The sequence below is a fragment of the Lepisma saccharinum genome, chromosome 1 (assembly GCF_977018435.1).
Source record: "Lepisma saccharinum chromosome 1, izLepSacc3.1, whole genome shotgun sequence".
In the NCBI taxonomy this organism is placed as follows: domain Eukaryota; kingdom Metazoa; phylum Arthropoda; class Insecta; order Zygentoma; family Lepismatidae; genus Lepisma; species Lepisma saccharinum.
In genome coordinates, this window is record NC_139229.1 from 219,809,426 (window position 1) to 219,835,044 (window position 25,619).

Sequence of the window (25,619 nt, forward strand, 5' to 3'; positions counted from 1 at the left end):
CGAAAGTAAATACCGTACTTACACAATTCACACAAAAGATATTGTAGGAATTTTTACTACCTATGAAATTATATATATTGTAACTTTTTGTATTCCATCACTAAGAAGAATTGATATTTTCCTCATTGTATGCATATATAAATGAATTCAAAGGTCACATACTTTTATCAGATAAATTATTTGCAGATAGGTATTTCTATTTCAATTTAATCGCCTGGTTCAGTCCCGATTAGATTGCTTTAACAAACTTCTGAGTATAGGCTCAGACGAGAACAAACACAAACAAGGAGAAGGACCTCACCATACACAAGACGAAACGAGATTGTGACAAGTCTCGACTCGTCTCATCTCGATAATATTTCGAATAGGTTGTGCGTTTACTATCTGAGTAAGCTTGTAGGTGTGTGCCAGTAGTTTCCAAGACACACAGGTTTCTATTAATTGAAACCTCGCATGCACTATCTCTTTTATCTATAAATTAAGTGTGCTATTAATTCCATGTTAATTGCTTAAAATCTAGTTTTGTTATCACATGGAACACAAATTAACATCATTTAAAGTTAAATTCTAAAATCAAACTATAAACATTCAAAGTTAAATTCTAAAATCAAACTATAGGAAAAATAATATAAATCTGCTGATTAGACAAATGAATGGGACTGTTCCTGCAGGTCTGATGGTTAACCAGTTGCTGTGTGAAGGGCACTGAGATTCTTGGACTTGATAAAAAGAAACGGTTCTATTGATTTCTCTCATCTGATAAAGCTAGATTCATAGCATTGACCCCGCTTTCACATTCAGCTGTAGATATTGTTACAATTTCGATTGGATTCACAAAGTCTTTGAGTGTGTTGGCAGTGCGATTTAGATTTTCTTTGTAAATGCGATAATATATAACATGTTTTCGCTTACATTAAACTTCACATTTTCACATAAAAGAGGTACTAACATGTCGCTATAAAACACACGTTGACGCTCATCTGAATGTTATGTATCTGCATTCAACACAAATATATCCAGAATATTATATATATATTTATTTTGTTCAGTGTCTTCAGGACATATATTACATAGTTTGTTACATATTTGCTGTTTTTTATGTCACAAACCAACTTTTACTGTAGTCGGCCCCCTTGGGGGAGTATAGTTAGCAAATTGCACTACGACGTCAGAAGTACAGGGGTCCCGAGTTCGAATCCTGGACTGGGCATGGATGTTTATGAATGTCCATTCATCAATTTCATCATATCATCTTCCATCTTCGCAATTAGCCAAAAACTGGCACAAAATGAAGTAAAATAAATCAAATAAAGAAATCAAATTTTACTCTAATTCCCAAATTAAAGTAAATAATTGGAGCTTTCTAATTCAATTAAGATATAAGATAACTTTATCAAACAAAAACCATAATTTATCAAATGGTCTGCTCTTTAATTTTGGTTATCTTCAGTTTTAGTGCACAATTCACCCTTTTTCGAGATATTCTTTTTTTAAATTTTCAACGTTAAATCTTGGCGCCCTTTTTCAAGATGTCGTCGAAGTTACAGATTAGAGAGTTGTAAACTCTTCAAAATCGGATTCGTCACATTTTTTTACTATGGAGGCAGTTAGTTTCATTTCTGTTGCAATTAGTTGCCCAGACGACATTACTAGACTAAGTTCTAAGGTGTTTCACTCAATGTAGCATATACTATAGTATATATACTATGTAGTATTCGAAGTCAAAGGTCACATCATGTGAGCTTGTAAAGAAACTTAAATTTTTTTATGTAAGACTATTTTTTAAGAAACCTATGCTCCCTTAGTTCCAAAATAAGCCCAAGATGAAAGTTACATCATAATTAGAAGAATAAATTTGACATTTTTTATGAAGTTGGCATCCCTGCTGCAGGAACACCGTGTATCATTGAGGGCTAAAATTTTACACATGTAAGATATTCCATGTCCTCTACCATCCTACCAGATTTTATGAAAATCTTAGATGCTAGGGCTGGGAGTTGTGATGATTTGACACGCAGGAACCCTATTGTCAATATCTGTCTCCTTGTCATCATCCTTTAAAATATACGGCACCCACAACATTGTTTTGTATAGCAAGGCATTTCCTTTTGAAAAGTGCGTTAGTATAGTAGTAACTAAGGGTCCAACTGTAAACTTCGAATTTTGGCATAAGTTGCTTTCAGAATATAAAACGCTAAAATTGCATTTCAAAATGTTTTGCTGCTCGTTTGCTTCCATCCATGAAGTGTGAAACCTTGCTCCTCTCCTAGGGACGGCTATAGTATAACTAGGGTGTCACTTGCACTTGTAAAGAAAATTTTCCATATTTTTCATAATTGTCGCATGAATTTAACAATATACTCTAATCTGTTCCCTAAATGCTAACTTGGTACACCCTAGAATGCATTTTGCGGACTAACAAACCTTTTACATCTGGACTCAAAGCCAGTATAATAATATAAATGATACAAATCATTCATATCAATTAATGTAATTTGCTTGGTTCACCTACTTCTAATATACTAGTATAACTTAAAGAGAAAAGTCCACAGCGAGCAACTGAAATACGTGGACAGGGATACAATGAAGGCTAGGAAACTTTCATTTGATTTATTTTATTTTGTTTCGGTTTTCTGCCACTTATGGCTAATCGCGAAGATGAAGATGAGTGATGATAAGATGAAATTGATTGAAGCGACACCTATTCCCAGGCCGGGATTCAAAACCGAGAAACGCGCTATGCATTCCGCCACGGAGACCGGAGCTAGGGAAACTCAAGAGGGGGAGAAATAGGGAGATTATGTGAAGATTGAAACGGGAGAGATAGGAATGGTAGACAAGCTGCCTTACAACAGGTGACAACATCGAGTCCCTTCCCTACTTCTTTCTAGATTGGAATGGATAGAGATACTAAAAATGAGACAGTTAACAAGAACATTAGAAAAACGGTGAAAGCGGAAGAGAGGGCTGTAATACAATTGATTGATTGATTCATTTGCTTTATTTTGCTTCGCTATTTGTGCCACTTTTGGCTAACTTCCGAAGATGGGGATGAGTGATGATGTGATGAAATTGATGAATGGACACTCCAAACATCCATGCCCAGGACAGGATTCGAACCTGGGACGCCTGGCGTCTTAGCGCGATGTGGTTGGATTACAAGCAGAGGACAATGGTGGAAAAGAAGTGATGCAGCAGCAAAGAGAAAACGCGAAAGAAAAAAATAAGAGAGAGAATGAGAGTAAGAGGGCCAGAGAGTACGTGCTTGTAAAACTCATAAACATTATATCTGTCCACACTATTTTATCAGTATTTCGCTCCTGCAATCCGAACAAAAGTATAAGGCGTGGCCCCTTTTCTAAGGCACTATCAACATCAATATTACGTGTTAAGATGAAACAATTTCTAGTGTAATATGCACAGTCCTGAGTGTATTAAGAAATGGAAAATTCAACGGTAGAATTTGTTGAAATTTATCCTGAGTTGCAAATTTGACGAAGCGTTTTTAATTCGTCACTTTGAAGAAGCGATTCGGATTCAAAACCTTTCAAAGGTTGCTCGAAACAATACAAAATCCATAGATCATATTCGTTTAGGAATTTATCGAATTTAAAACAAGTGTTGCTATAGTAGAATTTTTGAATTTGAAATTTTGAAGTTGTCCTTCGGATTCAAAACTTTCTGAAGGTTGTTCAAAACGATACATAACCTAGACTACGAAATGGCATCGTTTCCGTTGAATTTGGTGAAAGTGCTACTGAGGCGTCAACCTGTAGTAGCATTTTTGAATTCATTACGAAAAACTGAATCGGATTCAAAACTTTTTAAAGGTTGTTCAAAACTATACAAAACCCATACATCATCCTGGCATAGGAATTTTTCGAATTCAAAACAAGTGCTGCTACAGTAGCATTTTTGAATTTGAATTTTTGAAGTTGTCCTTCGGATTCAAAACTTTCTGAAGGTTGTTCAAAACGATACATAACCTAGACTACGAAATGGCATCGTTTCCGTTGAATTTGGTGAAAGTGCTACTGAGGCGTCAACCTGTAGTAGCATTTTTGAATTCATTACGAAAAACTGAATCGGATTCAAAACTTTTTAAAGGTTGTTCAAAACTATACAAAACCCATAGATCATCCTGGCATAGGAATTTTTCGAATTCAAAACAAGTGCTGCTACAGTAGCATTTTTGAATTTGAATTTTTGAAGTTGTCCTTCGGATTCAAAACTTTCTGAAGGTTGTTCAAAACGATACATAACCTAGACTACGAAATGGCATCGTTTCCGTTGAATTTGGTGAAAGTGCTACTGAGGCGTCAACCTGTAGTAGCATTTTTGTATTCAAAACTTCGGATTCAAAACTTTTTAAAGGTTGTTCAAAACTATACAAAACCCATAGATCATCCTGGCATAGGAATTTTTCGAATTCAAAACAAGTGCTGCTATAGTAGCATTTTTGAATTTGAATTTTTGAAGTTGTCCTTCGGATTCAAAACTTTCTGAAGGTTGTTCAAAACGATACATAACCTAGACTACGAAATGGCATGGTTTCCGTTGAATTTGGTGAAAGTGCTACTGAGGCGTCAACCTGTAGTAGCATTTTTGAATTCGTTTTTACGAAAAACTGAATCGGATTCAAAACTTTTTAAAGGTTGTTCAAAACTATACAAAACCCATAGATCATCCTGGCATAGGAATTTTTCGAATTCAAAACAAGTGCTGCTATAGTAGCATTTTTGAATTTGAATTTTTGAAGTTGTCCTTCGCATTCAAAACTTTCTGAAGGTTGTTCAAAACGATACATAACCTAGACTACGAAATGGCATCGTTTCCGTTGAATTTGGTGAAAGTCCTACTGAGGCGTCAACCTGTAGTAGCATTTTTGAATTCGTTATTACGAAAAACTGAATCGGATTCAAAACTTTTTAAAGGTTGTTCAAAACTATACAAAACCCATAGATCATCCTGGGATAGGAATTTTTCGAATTCAAAACAATTGCTGCTATAGTAGCATTTTTGAATTTGAATTTTTGTAGTTGTCCTTCGGATTCAAAACTTTGTGAAGGTTGTTCAAAACGATACATAACCTAGACTACGAAATGGCATCGTTTCCGTTGAATTTGGTGAAAGTCCTACTGAGGCGTCAACCTGAAGTAGCATTTTTGAATTCGTTATTACGAAAAACTGAATCGGATTCAAAACTTTTTAAAGGTTGTTCAAAACTATACAAAACCCATAGATCATCCTGGCATAGGAATTTTTCGAATTCAAAACAAGTGCTGCTATAGTAGCATTTTTGAATTTGAATTTTTGAAGTTGTCCTTCGGATTCAAAACTTTCTGAAGGTTGTTCAAAACGATACATAACCTAGACTACGAAATGGCATCGTTTCCGTTGAATTTGGTGAAAGTGCTACTGAGGCGTCAACCTGTAGTAGCATTTTTGAATTCGTTATTACGAAAAACTGAATCGGATTCAAAACTTTTTAAAGGTTGTTCAAAACTATACAAAACCCATGGATCATCCTGGCATAGGAATTTTTCGAATTCAAAACAAGTGCTGCTATAGTAGCATTTTTGAATTTGAATTTTTGAAGTTGTCCTTCGGATTCAAAACTTTCTGAAGGTTGTTCAAAACGATACATAACCTAGACTACGAAATGGCATCGTTTCCGTTGAATTTGGTGAAAGTGCTACTGAGGCGTCAACCTGTAGTAGCATTTTTGAATTCGTTATTACGAAAAACTGAATCGGATTCAAAACTTTTTAAAGGTTGTTTAAAACTATACAAAACCCATAGATCATCCTGGCATAGGAATTTTTCGAATTCAAAACAAGTGCTGCTATAGTAGCATTTTTGAATTTGAATTTTTGAAGTTGTCCTTCGGATTCAAAACTTTCTGAAGGTTGTTCAAAACGATAGACTACGAAACCTAGACTACGAAATGGCATGGTACCCGTTGAATTTGGTGAAAGTGCTACTGAAGCGTCAACCTGTAGTAGCATTTTTGAATTCGTTATTACGAAAAACTGAATCGGATTCAAAACTTTTTAAAGGTTGTTCAAAACTTTACAAAACCCATAGATCATCCTGGCATAGGAATTTTTCGAATTCAAAATGGTGCTACTACAGGTTGACAGACATCCTAATCAGAGTGTCTGCGCACTCCTATGCAGCCCACAGACGAAGTACTCGTAACGAAAAACAAACACCGCTTCAAATGCCCTGGCTGTAGCTTGAGCAGATAAAAGAAGGGAGGGAGACTTTCAGGCGGCAAGGCTTTGATGAAAGGTGAGAAGCCGCGATGGAAACAACCAGCCAAACTCTCCAATAACACTAAAGGTGGGAGGTTATGTTACGATTGTTGTGTGGCAGCTAATGTCTCTGAGAAATTTAGTTACAAAGGAAGCCTGCCGATATACTTTGTCAGTAATCCATAAATCATTGTCACTGTAGTGCGGTGCATATGTTTGCGTCTTTCATTTCATTCAATATCTCAAAAACCAGAGTATTTGAGTAGTGCAAAAGGTGTGACGAAGTTTAGCATTAATATGGCGCTTAATTAATTAACGAGTGGACGTGTCACGTAAAAAGGCCTTGCGACGCCAAGGAGTTCATATTTAAGCTGATTTTATTCATCTGTTGGGAAAGGGGGGGGGGGGGCTACTGCTGCTTTCATAACTCTTACGAGTTTCACTCCATGAGTACATATAATTTGTTCACTTAATTTTCCTTCGATATTGTTTCTTTGTTTAAGTTTGATTTTAAGCCCACTTTATACACCGAAGCCCAGTAAAAACTATTGAATGATCAAGAAATTGATGTATCTTCACCAAAAGTGATTCTGATATTCACAAATTACTTATGTGCATTATTGTATATTTATTTTATTTTAAAAGAACACTGATTTTTGTCAATCACACAATTTAAATCAAACTGATTTAAACAACCTCGAAATTTTGTAAGCATATCATGCAATTTGTCATGTAATGGCTTGCTCAAAATTGTAAATGACTATTTACGTTAATGGTTTTTATATTTTTCTTCACGAGTAGCTTGGAGAGAGAAAAGGAAACATTGGGAACTTCTCTGTACTTACATTTAAATTTCGCACATAGGCATGAACATGAAAACTTGAAAGAGAGAATTTTTTCTTTACCAAGGAATCTTTCGATTTTTAAGCCAAGACCTCTCCCCGATGGCGCAGTGGTAATGTCGTCGCCTTGTAATCAAGGGGTTCTGAGTTCGATACATGGTGTTTCGGATACCACTTTAAACTGTAAGACTAGACCTGATTAGACTTTCTGTGCATAAAGTGGACTCAAAACAAAAACTCAAACTCATTTTCAGCTGATAACCGCGATGATGGGAACACGAGCACTCAGATTTCATTGTTCCATTATTAATCCCGGAACTCCGTAAATTGTTACTTAGAAAACAAACAACTGTTGCAAAAAGTGGAAAGTATAATTTTCCTTTGCATTATGAAAAATTTCCATTAATCCAAGGAAAAACTAAAACACGATCACAAAACGTTATGAAGAAAATACGGTTTTACCAAGTAAGAAGTTTGAAATATGTAATTATGAAAAACGGATAATTCATGCCTCCATTCAGCTTGATTTTAATATGCAACGACTGTATCTTCAAATATCTCTGCAGTTTCGATCTCTTTTCACCAACAGCGGCGCCAGAATTATTCATCTACGGGTGCTGAGGGGTTGATGAAAGAAAGTTAGGGGGTGCGATATGTATTACAAGAAAGTGGTCATTCCATGCAGTGTAAACATTCAGATACACGTTGCAGTCTTATTGAACTATGTAGTGAAATACAAAATAAAACCATCCTGCCCTTAAAAAGACAATTTTTGAACCTTCTCAATGTAACCAATGAAGACACCGTCTGCCACAAGACAAAACGCGAAGAGTACAGGAACTGTGTCATCTTTAAAATCCCTTCTGCCGCACTATCCCCAACAACGAACTGTAAAATTTCTTCGTGAACATCGGGCATCTTCCTAACAGTCTTGGAAAAAGTTTGAAATGGTACGTTTACTGGACATTAAACGTGGAACAAATATATAGAACGTATTAAGAAGAACAGTACCCTTCATGTTACAACTAGCATTAAATAATTTCCAGAGCACGACCTGATGAGGTGATACCTTAAAAGTACCTGAATTTTTTGCTCCAGTGTAAGGAAGAACAAGTAGACGGAAAACAAACCGTTTATGAACAATGCAAGAAAGAAAAAAACATAACTCACATTAATCTATAGCCAATTATCAAAAACCACGAACAGACCACTTGAAGAAACAAAAGAAGAAAAAATTGATAACGACAATGCTGACGAAAGAAGAAAAACGGCCGCTGATCTTTACAGAGGCTGCCGCAAGTACAGAAAAGTATTGGTACCTCTTTCAGTGCTTGCCTGTTGCATACAATAATAACCTATCATTCGGCCCTCAATATGACATGACATAATATTACATATTAATGTTTTCAGTTGAACGTAGGGTGTGCTGAAGGGATGCGGAAGAAAATTAAGGGGCGCGCAAGCACTCACTCACGCACCCCTGGCGCCGCCACTGCTTTTCGCCTAAAATTTTGTCTCAATTCTCCTGCCCTGAGGGAAGTTTACCTTCGCATAGCAACACTAAACTGCAACCATGATTTATACCAGTAGGATGGGTGAAAAAAAAACGAACATTGCTTGCCTGCTCATCTCTTTCCTGGCGACAGGGACGTACGTTTAAACGTGAAAGCTTAAACCCCCTCGCCGCACTGTAATGGACGAATCCTGAAAGGCTGGCCTTCGTGGTGGATGGTTAGCACAGCACGCTACGTCGCCAGGGGTCTCGGCGTTCGAATCCCGCGGCCTCGTCATGGGTGTGTGAGGAGTGTTCCTTCATCAATTTCATTGTATCGCCACTCATCCTCATCTTCGCGATTAGCCAAAAGTGGCACAAGAGCGAAGGGAAATAAACAATATCACGAATCCTGAAAGTTCGAATTGCTTTGTAATTTTTGTGTGCATACTTCTTTCCAACGGTAAGGGACTCAGGGTATAAAATATATAGGATCACAGTTAATCCAGTGGCTAGTGAGAAAACTCTAGGAAGGAATCTCTTCACGACGACAACAGCAGTTCCAGCATATCATGACAGGTCGAACAACCCTAAGCCTACGTTCGATTGGTTTTATATTTACAAAACAAGTGTTTTCAATGTGCAATGCATATTTTACAAGTATGTAAAAAAACAATTTAATCAGCGATCAGCAAAAACAAGGTAATGCACAAAATTAACAGTATTGGTCTTTTTAGGTTGCACCGCGTCCTCAACGATTGTATAGGTCGAAACTTCTCGACACTCACTCTCTTTTTCTTCAGTTATTTTCGTTGTTTTTTATCTCTTGCGGTGACGATGAGAATGCATTTACGAGTGTACAATGGGACAAACACAACTATACACTCTCATGTCTCGCACAAAATAAAAAATAAAATTAAAAGGGATTCTTCTTTCGCGCCTTGATAGCTTTGTAACGACTGGGGCAGCCAAAGAGACTAACTTTCCATTTAAACTTACAGACCGTCAATTTAGGTTTTAATCTTGCAAAAATTGTGTGAATCTGAAAATTTGCACATCTGTTCTATTTGATGTCAAAACAACATATCAACAGCCCTTTCCGCATCCTGAAATTCCAGGCGGTGGTAAACTTTGAATGCTGGAGAAGTGCAAGTTATCACTGGAATGAATGTTACGTGCAAGCAGCTAAACCCACGGATTTGAAATAGGGCTCCACCGAAAGAGGAATAAGCGGGCTTTAACTATGACTACACATATTGTCTTCCAGGACCGCACAAAAGGAACAAAAACTACCAAAGTCGATTTTTTTTCCTATTTATCATTCTTGACGCTTTCTTTAAACTTTCCGTTGACATCTTTGTAGACCATGTGCAGAACTGTTACGCCACGGAATTTATTAAGCTCGTGTATTATTCTGAAAAAAAAAAAATCATGAGGCTTCTTCTCTGATATAGCCTAAGCAGCAACAAAGCTAGTGAAATAAAAATCAAGTGCAGAGAAACAAGAGGGAATATTCTTTTCTGGATATTACGTCGCATTAAAACAGTGAAATTCATTTAATTAACATTTTTGTCGTGCCGATTTATGGCGAAGAGTTTTTGACAGCAGGGGATCTAAATTGTGAACACTTTTCATGCAAAATACAAATGGATTGTCAATAATTCAGACATTTATATACATCGATAATACAGCCTGTAAGTGTAATTCTTGTTTACAAAGAAAGTTACTTCATCATTCTTTGAACAATTAATTTTTAAGGTATTCATGAATTCTAAATTAATGATATTACACTTTACTAAAGCTGACGCCAAGCAGTGTTTTCAACTCTAGCGAGAAGTCGCTAAATCTGGCGGATCTGGCTAGCTGGCGACAAAAGACGTGAAAAAGTGACGAGCGACTTTTCTGGCTACTTCGTGTGCTCTTTAGCGACTAATTTGGAGAATTCACAAAATATCTGCGTAGGTACGTCTAAATGCTTAAAAATGTCCGTTTTATAGTTATTAAATAAGGAAATACCCTCGTAATTCACTTCTGATGCACAAAGAGAAACTGAAGCAAAGCGTACCCCCTTTTCCAGTATGGTTTGTGATGTTTGTAAACATCACTGTTCACAGCTCATTGTTATCAGACACTCCTCCTGGCGCCATTGCGGCTGCCTTATTATAAAACAGAACGTTTGACTTCACGGTCGCGTCGTGCGTGGGTTCAGATAGGAGTTTTTTGGGTAGTGTGTGGTGGGTGACAAAGGAAGTGCTAGTGTAAATTATAAAGTTCGTGTGTGTTTGTGCGCAGGTCAGCCCAGGGCAGGGCAGTGTCCAGTGTGGGGAAAACCGCAATACAAGAAACATTATCGGAAGGAGTGGGAAAACTACAAATGGTTAACCCCTGTCGATAGTGACACGGCGAAAGCGTATTGTAAGTACTGCAAAGTAGAACTATCTGTATGCCCAAACTACTGATCTGAAAAAAACTTTCGAAACACAGAAACATAAAGTCAGATCTGGTTACTTCTGTTCTGCAAAACAGAAGAAAAACAGTTCAAACAGGAAAATTTAAATACTTCTAGTGCTGAAGCTGGTTTAGCTTTATTCGTTGCCGAACACTGTTCTTTGCTAACCGTGAATCACTTGTCCGAATTATGTATGAAAAGGTTTGGTGACTGACAGCTGCAGTGCACCATGCATTCGCCTGCATAAAACCAAGTGCACAGAAATAATAAACAACGTTCTTGCAGTGCATTTTCTCGATGATTTAGTATCTGACATCGGTAATCAGTGTGAAGTGCAGTGTTCAGAGGAAGAGGAAATGTTGCTTTTATAGGCAAGTACTCGATTTTCTCCACCTTTTTGCTATTTTTTAGAAGTACATTTCATTTTGCGACTTTTTCTAGAGCCTTTACATTTCATTTAGCGACATTCTAACGGATTTTCTAAGGACTTTTCACGACTTTTACGTTCAAGTTATTGGCAATACTGACGCCAAGTATACTCCAGTCAAGGTCACTCGCTTTCGGAGTATCCCCTTGCCTCCTCCACACCCCTGGCCCTCTAGGGTTGCCTCGCTTGTTCTAAGCTGTTAAGTTGACACTTTGCACGTTGTACAGTCAGGGACACTTCTGGATTATAACAATACCATTGACTTTCAATTAAATCATTACAACCGACAAGTGTCCGCGACCGTACGTTTGCGGTTGATTTCGTTTTCGATGTTGTTTTGTGAAAGGGCTATTTGGTTACGATTAGGAAGGAGGCGAGGGGGGGCATTTGCCTTCCACTTCTCGCCACTTTTGCCCTCACACTATGCTAAATCTTATCTACAAAGGGAAATATACTGTCTTTGCCCCCCCACCCAGTTTTGGTACCTTGACCCCTAGTTTTGGAACCCAATCGCCACCACTGAGTATTGAGGATTGAGGAGCAGCGTCCTACGTGTGGAACATTTGCCAGTGAAAGTGAAGCGAGTGCCTCCCGAAAGGACACTAGAAAGCAAAATTTATTTTACTTCGCTTCTTGTGCCACTTTTGGCTAATTTGCGAAGATGGGGATGAGTGATGATATGATGAAATTGATGAATAGACATCACAAATGTTCATGCCCAAGCCAGGATTCGAACCCGGGACCCCTGGTGTTGCAGCACGATGTGCTAACCACTCCGCAACGGGGGCCGACCATCTTCTAGGTCAACGTGACGGTACACATATTTTATATTAAATAAATAAATATAAGTAAATATCAACATGACTTAACGGCGTTCTAATGGAAGTTAAGAAAAAACAGTTTTATCTAGACATCCCAACAGACAATACTAACAGCGATCAGCCTCCAACGCATCACAATATCCATCGAAATAATATTATCTGATGCCATGCAATGGTGGTGGTAGATACACATTGCACGGTGGTTCGGTTTCCACTTTAAACTGTAGGTCCAGTCCCGATTAGCTTTTCTGTGCATAAAGCGGTGTTAAGAACTAACCCAAACAAGTAACAATTCCATGTGATGAAAATTCAAATATATTCTTTTTATAAGAATAATTTTTCATTCTACCACAATTTAGTCTATCTCCCTAAGATACAACTCCCCATTTATGTCCTTTCACCTTACGTCGACTAATTGCGCGAGGTAGAAAATGGCCACCGTACGTATGTTCCTCGCCTGTCGTACCGCTTGCACCGTTACTAAGCCATCCGAAACCAGCTTGTTCCACCCCTTTTGGCGCGGAGACGCTCTCGCACATTGTTGCAACATTTATTCCCATATGATTTGGTATGGAGGGCGGTGCTTGGGTTGCCGCGTGATCGACGGCAGATTGCTGACAGGTAGCGCAGCCAATGGGGGCCGAGTTAGGAAAGTCAAACACCAGCGCGCGCTTCGAATCACCCGTCACTCATCATAACGTGACACGTAGTTCCTCTCTATTCACGTTTTACGGACACTATTGTGTTTAGTTGGTTCCTCGCTTCGGGGTTTGGTGCTTGTGGCTTCCTCTTACATAACGTTTTGTCAACGCAGTGTGTGACCTAAGAAATAACAAATGAATAACGATTCCTCGCAATACTCTTAAGTTTGCACCTTCCTCTCTTGGGGGTGCTGTGCTTGTCCGCCCATTCATTGTCAATATCTCAACTTCCATGGAGTGTATAGCAGCCACACCCAGATTCCCGCTATCCTCGGGAGTACCTCTATTACGTATAAAAATCTCAGTCCAATCAGAGCACTTTTAAAACTTCCTTGCTTTGGCGTGAAAAGTCGAGCTTCCTCTTAATGGAGGGTGGGAAAACAGGTGTGTGTGTGTGTGTGTGTGTGTGTGTGTGTGTGTGTGTGTGTGTGTGTGTGTGTGTGTGTGTGTGTGTGTGTGTGTGTGTGTGTGTGTGTGTGTGTGTGTATATATATATATATATATATATACACACACACAGACTAGCCTACCAATAATTGTTACAACTTAAATTTTGGATTTTAAGCTGGTCAATTCTATATAATAAACCTACAATGAAGGCCAAGGGTGTTATGTATCAGATACCATATGCAGGTCTCAAATCTCTTGGGACTATCGATAGTCTTCTAACCAAAAAGCAGAGCAAGAAAAAAAGCTCTTCGTCTTGCCAAAGGCCACGGTATGAAATTGTTACTTAGTACCCCCCAATTAAAAAAATTACAGCATTCCAGGAAAATATCCCATGTTGGGGGCTTCATATTTAGTATCCCGGCTATTTTAGCAGCGCTAGGAGCAGTTGGTAGCTTAGCAGGGGGATCAGCTGCCATAGCAAAAACAGTAATAGATGCCAAGAAAAATAAGGCAGAATTAGTTGAACAGAAGCGCCATAATCTGGCCATAGAGAGACAAGGCAAAGGTCTTAAAAGAGTCATGAATAAGTTTAAAAAAAACAAGTGCCGCTTACCAACAAAGATATCGAAGCTTTAATCGAACCACTGGGCATCAGAAATTTTAGAGGTGTGTACATGTCTGATTCTTTACCAAAACAACCGCTCAAAATGGAGTGCGGAATAGTCAATTTAGATAAATACATAAATCATGGCACTCACTGGATCTGCTATCTTAAATATTCAAACAAAGCATTTGTATTTGATTCGTTTGGAGGCATTCCACCTAAGAATTTAGTAAAATATCTAAAATCGACTAATATTTATTACAATGACGAGCGTGTTCAAAATTTCCAAGATGTTAATTGTGGACATCTGTGTTTATCTATTCTTAGATATCTGTCTCAAATAAATAAACCATCGATTGAAGATTTTCAGAAAGCCTTGTGGTATCTGAAACAACATGGTCGTATTCCATCTTACCAGCCAGAAATCAATATTGAAACTCAAACTACATGATGATATTGTATATCCCAAAACAATAGCTCTTAGAGCATTCTATGGCATGTACTTGATCCCCAACATTACACACCACAACAACAAGATTGCAGTTGGTGACCAAAAAATTGTCATTACTCCAGGGCAATATAATCTGTCTACTCTAAATGCTCAGTTACCCAGTGGTGTAGTGTTAAGTCAAAATTCTGTCACTCACAGAGTAGAGATTGTGTTTGCTACAGAGACAGTAGATCTGGGTACTGTAGGTGAGCTATTAGGCTTCCAGAACAACACAAAACTTGAAGCAGCCATCAAACACACTGCTATTAATATACCTAAATTCTTAGCCATAGAGACTCTGAATATTCACTGTAATGTGGCCGAGGGTATGATCACCAAATCAGATGGCATAGGCACTCACAAACAAACTGGCATCATCGCAACATTCAAACCTAACTCTGAATTCATGGAGCCAATCATCTACACTCCATCACCAACATTATATTTTCCTGTGTGCCATAATAGAATCGACCACATCGATTTGGTGGTGACTAACGAAAAAGGTGAATTAGTTGATTTTGCTGGAGCCACAACAACCGCTATCATAGAGATCAATATCTAAATAAAATACCATACCAAAAAATGGAAAATATTGAAGCTTACGAGCTACAGTCGTTCCCCCCGAACCGTAGGACCTTTGCAAATTTGAATCAACCCAACACAGAGATTGAGGTTGACCTTGACGTAAGGGATGGCTTTATACACCCCCACAGAGCAGACCTCTATATCAAGTTTGATGTTGTAAAGCTCGATGGCACAGAGTATCCGGCTAACTCAAATATAAGACTGGTAGGCAATTTCGTACCGCATCTGTTTTCTCAAATCGAGATCAGAAAGCATGGTGTTGTTATAAACAGAGTAGACTACCCTGGTGTTACATCTACAGCTTTGGCCACACTGAACTTATCCAAGACCGAGGCTTCTTACTACAAAATAGGCGGATTTGAGGCTGGCGATAAAATATTAACCAAGAGCCACACTGTACTGTTCCGATTACAAAGAAATTATGTGGAAGGGTGGTTTAAGAATCACATTTCGAAGAGCTGCCAATGATGATAATGCTTTGATGCGGTACAGTACATTAAACTCTACTGGTGCAGAGCTGCCCAATACCATCCCTGACGAGGGCAAATGTGTTATCCAGACTATGGAGCTAAGAATTCCGGTAGTTGAATACGAGGCTAGTTATGCTCTTAAATCCAAAGCCAATATATTGAAAAATCCACAAGTGCCTATACAATTTTATACATATCAATGTGTCCAGAAACCTGTTACTGGTAGCTATTACGAATTCGATGCTACGAATTCATTCTCCAGTATACAATATGACATGCCAGATTTTGTAGTGGTACTGCTTCAGACCGGACGAGACAATAATCAAGAAAAAAATTCAAGTAAGTTTGATAACTGCAACATCAAGAACATATATCTTAAAAATGGTCGAAACGAGGTGTTCCCCAGAGAAAATTATAATTTAAACATGTCCAAGGATGATTTTCTCAAATTATACGAGGCCTATACAGCATACAAAAGAGTTACAACCGGGAATATTGACATGTATTACTCACCAGATGAATTCAAAATACAGAGACCGATGTTTGTCATCAACACCTCAAAATGCAAACAGGTTGTGGTTAATGACAGAACAAATATTAAAATTATCTGTGAATTTCATGATACACCCCCTGCTGATACCATATGTAGTGTTATTCTTATAGGTAAAAAAATCATATGTTTATAATGTAAGAAACGAACGAGTCACAGAGCAATTTTAGGAGACCTCTGCACAATGCATTGTCTTAGTACTAGATATACAAGTTGAGCCTGGTGCCCAATTAAAATATTCAGCATATTTTGGGTTAACATATTAATACTCTGAACTGACTGTCAAGTATTTAAGTACACTTTACAGAGTATTACACTAAAGGCAATAAGCTCATATGAGCATCTTGGCTTAGTTTTAAGTGTAGCCAAAACAATGCCAAGAGGGCCATATTTTTTACGATCCTATGGACAACAATCTGACAGATGCTGCTTTTGTACGTGTAGCCAAATCAATCTGGGGGGGGGGGGGGTCATACTTTTCACGGGAAATCCCCCGAGGGCAATTTTACTAAATTCTTGGATTTGACAGAGTAGCATACTGTAGGCAATAAGCTTATATAAGCATCTTGACATAGTTTTAAGTGTAACCAAAACCAATCTGAAGGGGTTAATCTTTTTGTGGCCCAGTAATACCAGCCTGGGCATGGGTGTTCTTTGCCAAGTCTCACTCCATCAATTTCATCATATCACCAGACATCCTAATCTTCACGAGTAGTTAAAGTTGCAGAAAAGTGAAGTTAAATAAACCAAATCAATCGATCAGCAAAGGTTGAACTGAACTGCTTTGAAAATCAACTTTGTCACAAGGAAAAATGAAAAAGGAAAATAATAAAACGAATACAGATCACAATTATCATCTTTTTGTTTTTATTATTTTTTAAATATATTGAGAGATAGATTTGTACAGAGAATCATAGATCACAAGCAAACACACAAAGTATCATTTGAATGTTTTTTCTTTCAGCATATGCAACATATTGGCCCACATATCAGATTTAAAATTTTCTTTTATTAAAAAAATATAGCAAATATAAATTGCATCATAAATTGATTTTTCTATATCAGCTTCTGAAAACAAAGCTCCACATTCACATGCACTCACACAGATACACAAATTTGCTACTGAGGCATTAAGTAATTATGTACATATACTATGCAATGTATGAAAAGTGAAGGGAAAAAAAGAATATATACATTATGTATACTTATCAAAACAATACAGCTGCCTCATTTTTGTTTTTACTCTAATGATTCAAAATAGAATCACAACATTAGGAATTTACAAAGTTCTTAATAATAAAGATACTGATCAAGTTTCTTGCTCTTGAAATGTATTTTTAATTTACACATCTGAAAATTATTTCACAATATGTTCAAAATGTTTCACTTTCTTATTGCTTGCAATTTTATTCTGGAAAATGTACATAAAAATTGTGTTTTGAAAAGTCACGTGCTGAGAGAATGGATAAACCACAAAAAAATGTTAACATAGTATTTGAGATTTGGCAAGTTTTGTGCATATGCAGATTATGGATTACATTAAAGTAACAATATGAAACAATTGATACAAGATAAAAAAAAAACTTGGTCACAATTCCTGCCAGAACACAGACACTCCTTCAAAGGCTCCTATTACATCACTTGAAAACAAACTAAGAAATAAATGCAACCTTTCAAACCAGATAAAATTGACATGCTGCACATGTTGAATTGGTTGCACATGAGAGATGAATGATTTTCTACACAATGGAGAGGAAAGTGCTTACTATGGTGTGAGCCATGATATGCTGTTGCGTGTCACTTCAGTGTGAAATCTCTCTTAAAATGTAATAGTTTCATTGTGAATAACATTGCAATATTTCTAATATTTACAAATTTTGTTGTTAATAAAACAGCTGGCTACTAACAAGGGAGGTCATTTAAGTGTCCCCCTCCGATTTCCATGAAACGTGGCAGGTGTATAGAGGGGGCCAAAGGAAGAAATACATGTTTTTTTTTGTTTCAGCTAAAAAACTGTTTTAGGGGGCAAAACCCCCTTCAAATGTCAAGATGAGGACAAATACATGCTGTGTATTCATTTATGGAACTATCCTCTTGTGTCCTTGGCTATGGATATCATCTATATGATATCAAGGTCATGCTTGATAGGGTTATGGTTTCCGTGTGCAGCTATTTTGAGGCTCCGTTATCCTGCTCTGGTCCATCTATTGTTATGCCCATGCCTATCCGGAAACAACCGTGTCTATGAATTCGGCATCTCTCTACAATTGCACTGCGTTTGGTACCAACGATCCTACAGTTCTGTGCTGTGTGTGTTCCAATTATATGTCCATGTTTTTCCTATGCCAGATTTAAGTGGTTTCGGGGTCAGATCCCCACTTCAATTTCTCCTCATCTTGTTGAGGGGGGGAATTGGAGGGGGACACTTAGATGACCTTCCTTGTAAGTACAGCCAGAGAAAGTAGTTTGTGGGCCACATGACCTACGATATCGTAATATCTTAAAGCCTGTTGTCTATGCAACCCAAATAACAAAATTGTTGCTTAGGTTTGCCTGGTGGACCTGGATTCTCGGGAACGACTGAGTATTGACAGCAGCGTGAGTCAGACCCCCAACCAGAACAAACAACAGCTGGGTGCAGTGAGACCTACAGAAAAAGTTTCAGGAATTGCTTGTTTAAGAACAGCTACTCGTAAGGAAATGTTCTCTTTACTGATATTATAGTTAATGTCAAGAAAGTTCACTGAAGTGGTGGATTTCATCAAATCATCATCGTGCAACACACATGCTGTCAACCCAGGACTCCTTGAAAAAGATTAGAGTTAAAAACTACTACTTTACAAATCATAAGACGAATAGATATTCTTTAGTCCCAACTTTGAATTTTGTGTAAGGCATGGATCATTATGTCCTATCATCCATTTCATAACTTCATTAATCATCCTCATTGCCTTAGTTGACGCAAGTGCCAGAAAAGCAATATCAAATAAGCAAAATTAAGAAATAAATAAATGACATTTTCAGCGATTTTACGTGCGACTCATTGTATGTAGGAAGAGTTCCTTTAATCGAGAACCAAGGGACCCTCGTTCTGCTTCATTGCCATTTTCCCTTCCACTTTCACTGACCCAATTAACCTGATGTTGATTAATGCAAACAACCAACCAACCAATGAAACAATCCACAAAGTGCACCAAAGCGGCACATATTATGAATAGGTAAACTATGTGATATTATGCTAATTTAGAATTTAGTAATGATGTTGTTGAGTTGGTGTTTTAAGTCCACTTTATGCACAGTAAGGCTAATCGGGACTGGACCTACAGTTTTAAGTGAGATCTGAACCACTTGTGCCTCCACTGGGTATCAAACCCGGGACCCCTTGATTACTAGGCGATGACGCAACCACTGCGCCATCGGGGAGGCCCAGTATTTAGTAATAAAGTGTGGGAATTGGAATTCAGTGAAGTTGCTGCATGATTCATGCACATATATTATGTAATCGCGGTATCATCAAATTGTATGAAGAATTATATACACCTACGTAAAGTGCCAGTCACCGTGATTGAAAATGTGGAGCAAAGCCAGGGCTTTGCTTTGATCTTAAAGATCAAATTTATTGTCTTTATTAGTAATTGCCTCAATTTTCTTCCTCTGTAGGTTAATTATTCATGGTGGCGATTGATGATTACATTAAAACACATGAATGAACATACACAATGAACCCATTTTAGTCGGAACCTTGTTCAACGAGAAATGCAAATTCTCGATAAGACATGAGTGTTTCATTGAAGTTGTTCCTCTACTTCTGTCATTCTATCAATAATGTCTTTCTTAAAATATACAAAAATAAATCACAACTACCTAAAAAATAAATATTATATTGTATTTTCAAATGCATGTTTTTGACGGTTCGAGTATGATCTCACACCTGTTTTATTTATGTTGTTCTTTGTGTTTTGTAAAAATTATTGTGGAATGATTAGAGCTATAAGAATTCCGACCGTAACTGACTGATTAGCACAGAGTGCTATGATGCCTGGTGTCTTAGGATCGAATCCCCCCCGTGGGTATGGGTGTTCTTTGTGAGTGCCCCTTCATCAATTTCATCATATCACTGATCCACATAGACATGATTTGCAAAAAGTGACAGAAAAATGATGCTAAATAAGAAAATAAAATGGGGCTATAAGAAGCATTCTTATTTCCGGATATGTCCTACATTTTAGACTTGTGTCTGGCCTCCGGAAAGAATTTCAAAGAAATCACAAAAGTCTTATATTTTGGGCATCACGTAACTTCAAATTAGATGGAGAAACAGAAAATCTGAGGGAAGTCTGAGATAACGTGGTTCCTTGGAGAAGTATGCTTAAACCAAAGAGTGTGCATGGTTGCTACTGGATGCTTGGGGGTAAAAAAAATCAAAAAAAAAATCCAATACCAGCTCAGAAATTACTTCCCCACTTTCTAGATCCCGAAAAGTCCGGGTATATGTATAAAAATGCTTACTTTGTGAAGTTTTATTGATACCATAAGTGTTGGTAATTTGTTCGAAGTAACAAGTTTCATTCCAGAAATTACATAAACAGTCCTTCTTGGAGAAATAAGGCACACAATTCTGTTTTCTCGCAGTGTATAGAAGTCATTTACATTTCAATAACCAAGAACTTCCGGACTTTGTTTACGAAATTGTGAACATTTTCCGTTCCGAATGCATGGATTGTTTCCCCATCCTGACCCCATCTCGATTAAAAAAATAAGTTAAAATCAGATACGATCCAAGGAAGTCCAGAAGGGGGGGGAAAGATGGGGCCAACCCCTGGAAAATGAAAGTGAAACAAAAATTATATATTTCTTACATATAATTTCATTTCAGCACAATAATATATGTTAATTATTGCATTAGTATGATAAATTCAAACTGGAATGTTTTTTGAGGGGACAACACTATTATGGGAGAAATATGTCTTGTATGCCTGCCCACCTAAGAAAAAAATACCTTGCTTGCCCCTCCCTGGAAAAAATCCTGCGGACATCCATGCTATTAATTTTGAAGTCAACAGTTCACTTGAACATTAATTTTTGAGCTAAAGATGTGTCATATTCTTGTTATATGCTATGTCTTAGTAACCTATTATATTTACTACAAATGCGTTCATGTCCAACATTTTGAGACAATATGTCCTACTTTTCGCTGAAGAGTGATCTAATAGCCCTATGTATGATGAGAACTGATTTTACTCAATTTCAAATATCCTTATTCCAGCATTTCCTTCAACTTCTATCTCCTTGTTATTACCTTCTATGTTGACACGACAATTTCTTCGTGCTTCATCTTTGGGGTCAGAAATGTTTACAACACCACCATCTCCCACATGTAAATAGCCAGCAACATCACTCTGGAGAAAGAACCATAATATATACAACTTGTTCACTACATATTTTACGAAAATATTAGAATGTTAGCTGGATATAACTCTGGATTGGAACAATACCACCAGCAAACGAAAAAAATACCTATTTTATATGCACACTGGAACGAGCGCAGGCCTGCTGTGAGTTACTTTGGCCGTGAAGGTCACTGAACGAAGGGTTTGGTGCTTTTACAAGCACGCGCCTTATCTCTGCTCAAGGGAACACGGAAATCTTTGTTACGTTTTTTTTTCACCTAATGATGAAATGGTGAACATTTACAGGAATGTAAGGAGTAGTATCGTATTCCATTAGAATTAAGATTTTGTGATGTTTAAAATATATCATAACAATATGTAAATCTCTTTTGTGACCTACAATGAACTTTAGTTAAGGCTTCATTGACATGTGAAAGCGGAAATTTAGAGATCCTTCTTCCTTACAATCTCTAAACAACCGAAGAGTGTGGTGAACATGAAACATTCACAACAACGATATATATTACAGTCATTACAGCAGATATACATCACAGAAGACATATTTATTAGATATAAATGGTCTCTAACCAAAAAACCTATTGCATCACAGGATGTGATTTTTAACCCCTTAATGATACGAATGCAATGCTACATTTAAGCCTAAACAGGTTTCGAACCTGGATCCTCTGGCATTGTAGAGAGTTACAGTGATATTCTTATTTTGATTAAGTGTTTTAAGTCCACTTTATGCACAGTAAGGCTAACCGGGACTGCACCTACAGTTTAAAGTGGGATTCGAACTACTACGTGTCTCCACTGGGTATCGAACCCAGCATTCCTTGATTGATTGATTTGCTTTATTTTACTTCGCTTTTTGTGCCACTTTTGGCTAATTTGCGAAGATGGGGATGAATGATGAAATTGATGAATGGACATTCACAAACATCCATGCCCAGGCCAGGATTTGAACCCTGGAGTCACAATACGATGTGCTAACCACTCCACCACAGGGGTCGGCCAGCACTCCTTGATTACAAGGCGACGACGCTACAACTGCACCATCGGGAAGGCTACAAAAGAGAAAGAGAAAGAGAAAGAGAGACAGAGACAGAGACAGAGAGAGAGAGAGAGAGAGAGAGAGAGAGTGAGAGAGTGAGAGTGAGTGAGTTACGGTGATTAAGCTAATTAATAATTGAAAATAGCAGAATGACTAAGCTATTCTTTAGTCAACATTGGGATTGTTAATTAATATTAAGAATGTCAGTTCAAATTGGAAAAAAAAAAAACTATGAAATTTCCAGAGTGCCTAACAAAGCTAGATATTTGCATGCTAAGATGTAGTGTGTGGAATTGAGAGTTATTTCGGATACGAAGACTCTGAGAATGGAGTAGTAGCAAAAGGATAACCTCACATGTTTGAATTACACCCTCCCCCCCTCCTAAAAAAAACACAGTATATCCGCCGTGGTTCTTATAACAAAATATAACATGTATGAATTGTCAACAAAAATTGGAGCCTATTGTCCACGTAGGGACTAGAAACTTCTGTCCCAACAAAATCGGGACAATTGATATCTTCTGTTATCCTTTAGTTGCTTCATGTCAATATGCACCGAGACAGCATAGGTCGAAAACAATGCACAGCTCAATACTAAGTCCAAATAAAGGTATTGGCTGATATGAGTGGTATCAGTATCAGAAACTATCAGTTGGAATTTATTTACTAATAGTGGCCGATTATTTTCCTGTCTCTTGGTCTTTCACGAGGTCCGCAAAAATGCTGCAAATAATTACCTGGGATATTAGGCAAAATTCAGTTTCTTTTCATTTTGCCAGTTTTGTGCGAAAAACTGGATTTTGTGATTACATAACATGTATTTTAATGTTCTGATGTAAATCTTGAATATTTTAAAGCAAAACTCCTGGTAAATTGATGCATATAATTGGAGTGGAATACTTACACACAACACACTAACAGTGGAAAAATTTAGTGAAAAAATCATTACTAAGTTACAATTTATATAATTTGCACATTGTTCCTTTGGGTGGTTAAGTCCATCACTGCTGGTCCTAAGCCTGGATTCGAAAGGAAGGAAGGTTGGAGCCAGAGGCCATCTCACTATCTCACTCTGTAAAATACTCCAAGCAAATGTGACCATCTGCAGCCCCATTGTGGATTGGCAAGTACCTAGGGCCTAAAGATGGCAGTTCCATCATGGTACTTGGGGTCTGAGGGCCCACTACCCTTAAAATCAAACTATTAAATAAACCAACTAAAGAATCAGATGCACAAAATGTTGAGAACTTTTGGACTTAACATTATACGAAACAGGAAAATTTAAACTGATAGAAACAGGGAATGAAAAATATACATTGACCAAGTTGGAGAAGAATAGTGCAATAAATATGGGAAGCAGGAAAGACCTGGAATGAAATATGGAGCAATGCTTCTTTGAGGCCCTATGCTCCATAGCAGAGTAACAGGAAATAAGTCACATGCCACCTTTAGGTGTTTATCATGAGAAATGACACAACATGTGGTAAACAAGATTCATTCAGAGATGAAAGAGAAATATATAGGCAGAATACGAATTTAAATAATACAGAAATAGAGAGACAGAAGGGAAAAAGCTCCCACTCAAAACAAGAAACAGCTAACAGAAAATACAGTATTTACATTAATCTTAATTGTAATGATAAATATCTTCAAGCAGATGCAATGATTTGGGCAAGATTATGCATACTATTGTCATCTCAAGTATTTGCATAATTCTTTACGTATCTTTTAAAACAACTCAACATTACTGAAACCCCTAGAAAAAAATAGCATTGATTGTTCTTAATGACCAACAATGAAAAATCTGACACCTATTCTAAATGCAACTGTTATCCACTCTCCCAGCAAGGAGATTCTATAATTGCTATCAATGATTTATATGTACTAGAAACACTGCAGGGAATATTAGCGTAACTATGCACTTGTCATAACCATTCGTTATGTATCACTGACGATATGTACATGGCCTCAAAATGTCAACATCTACAGACTTTCTTTCTTGCCTGCATGAATGTTTGTAGTGTATTTTTTAAGTAAATTGGTTGTGTTTTAAAGATGCTCAAATCATCTTATTATTTACTTTGTGCTTCCTTTCCAGAATAAAAACACTAGCAAGTCAAAACAAAACCCAACAATAAAAATTATAACATTATATGTACAAAAAAGAGCATATGTAATAATATTTCCAAAATTAAACAGCAATTCTCACAACGAATGAATAATACTTCAGAAAAAATATACTTACTTGTTGCCATATTGGTAAATGCTATCTGTATATACTCCTTTTTTATGTTTGTGTGCAGTAAATAAGTTACACGCATCACAATCAGGTGTATGCAAATCACCTCTGTGATACTTTGATTAGGACACGTATGCATGCAATCACTCACATCTTTAAAAAGAAAGAAATGGCTTAACATTTTGAATCACATCATCACTGAAATGCTTCTGGCTTTCACGTTATTTACAAAATATTATTTTACATTGTTCTCTTTGTTTTAAAAAACTACTATGCATCCATCTGTATTCCATCACTGTGGAGTCAATTTTTTCACATGCATACCACAAAATGCTTCTTTTCTAATTAAAAAAAATCAGTCACAATGCAATTGTCTGTCACAACACAGTAAGTTGACTTTGCCTCAGAAGTCCTGCTTGACTGCCTGTTCCGACCGAAGATTCTTCCAGCGAATCCAAGTCTAAAGCAGATTCAATCATTGTTGTGTCCTGAAGCAACCTTAACCTGCTCGCACTTAAGGGTAAACTGTTTGTGTCAGCAATTTCTGTATTACTGTCTGGGGTTTTCACTGGCAATACAGCACTAGATGCTACCTCTGCTTCTCTTATATTTGTATTACATCCTGGAAAATAAGTGAAAAGAATTACAAAAGAAAATGGCAAGTTCTAATGAAAGCTGCTTCAAGCCAGAATGAACAAATAAATCACTAACATTCCAATACTCTGAATGTAAATTCCTTCTACTGTGAGACGGAAGCAAGGGCAATGCAGAAAATGTAAATGTTACTATTTTAATGCTTTATTTTTATTTTTGTGGCGTCGTTTTGTCCTGGTTTCGCAGAACCTTTTCAAGTTT

General features: G+C 37.3%; 1 protein-coding gene across 2 annotated transcripts in view; it reads right to left on the minus strand.

The window, feature by feature from the left end:
* Positions 1-16,943: 16,943 nt before the first annotated feature.
* The window catches only part of app (Palmitoyltransferase app), a 368,197-nt gene continuing 359,521 nt past the window's right edge, over positions 16,944-25,619 (minus strand). For both annotated transcript variants that reach the window (XM_083112168.1, XM_083112160.1), the window contains exon 9: positions 16,944-25,386. In XM_083112168.1, coding sequence (XP_082968294.1) covers positions 25,142-25,386 — 245 coding nt within the window. In that variant the 3' untranslated portion in view covers positions 16,944-25,141. The remainder of the gene's footprint in view (positions 25,387-25,619) is intronic.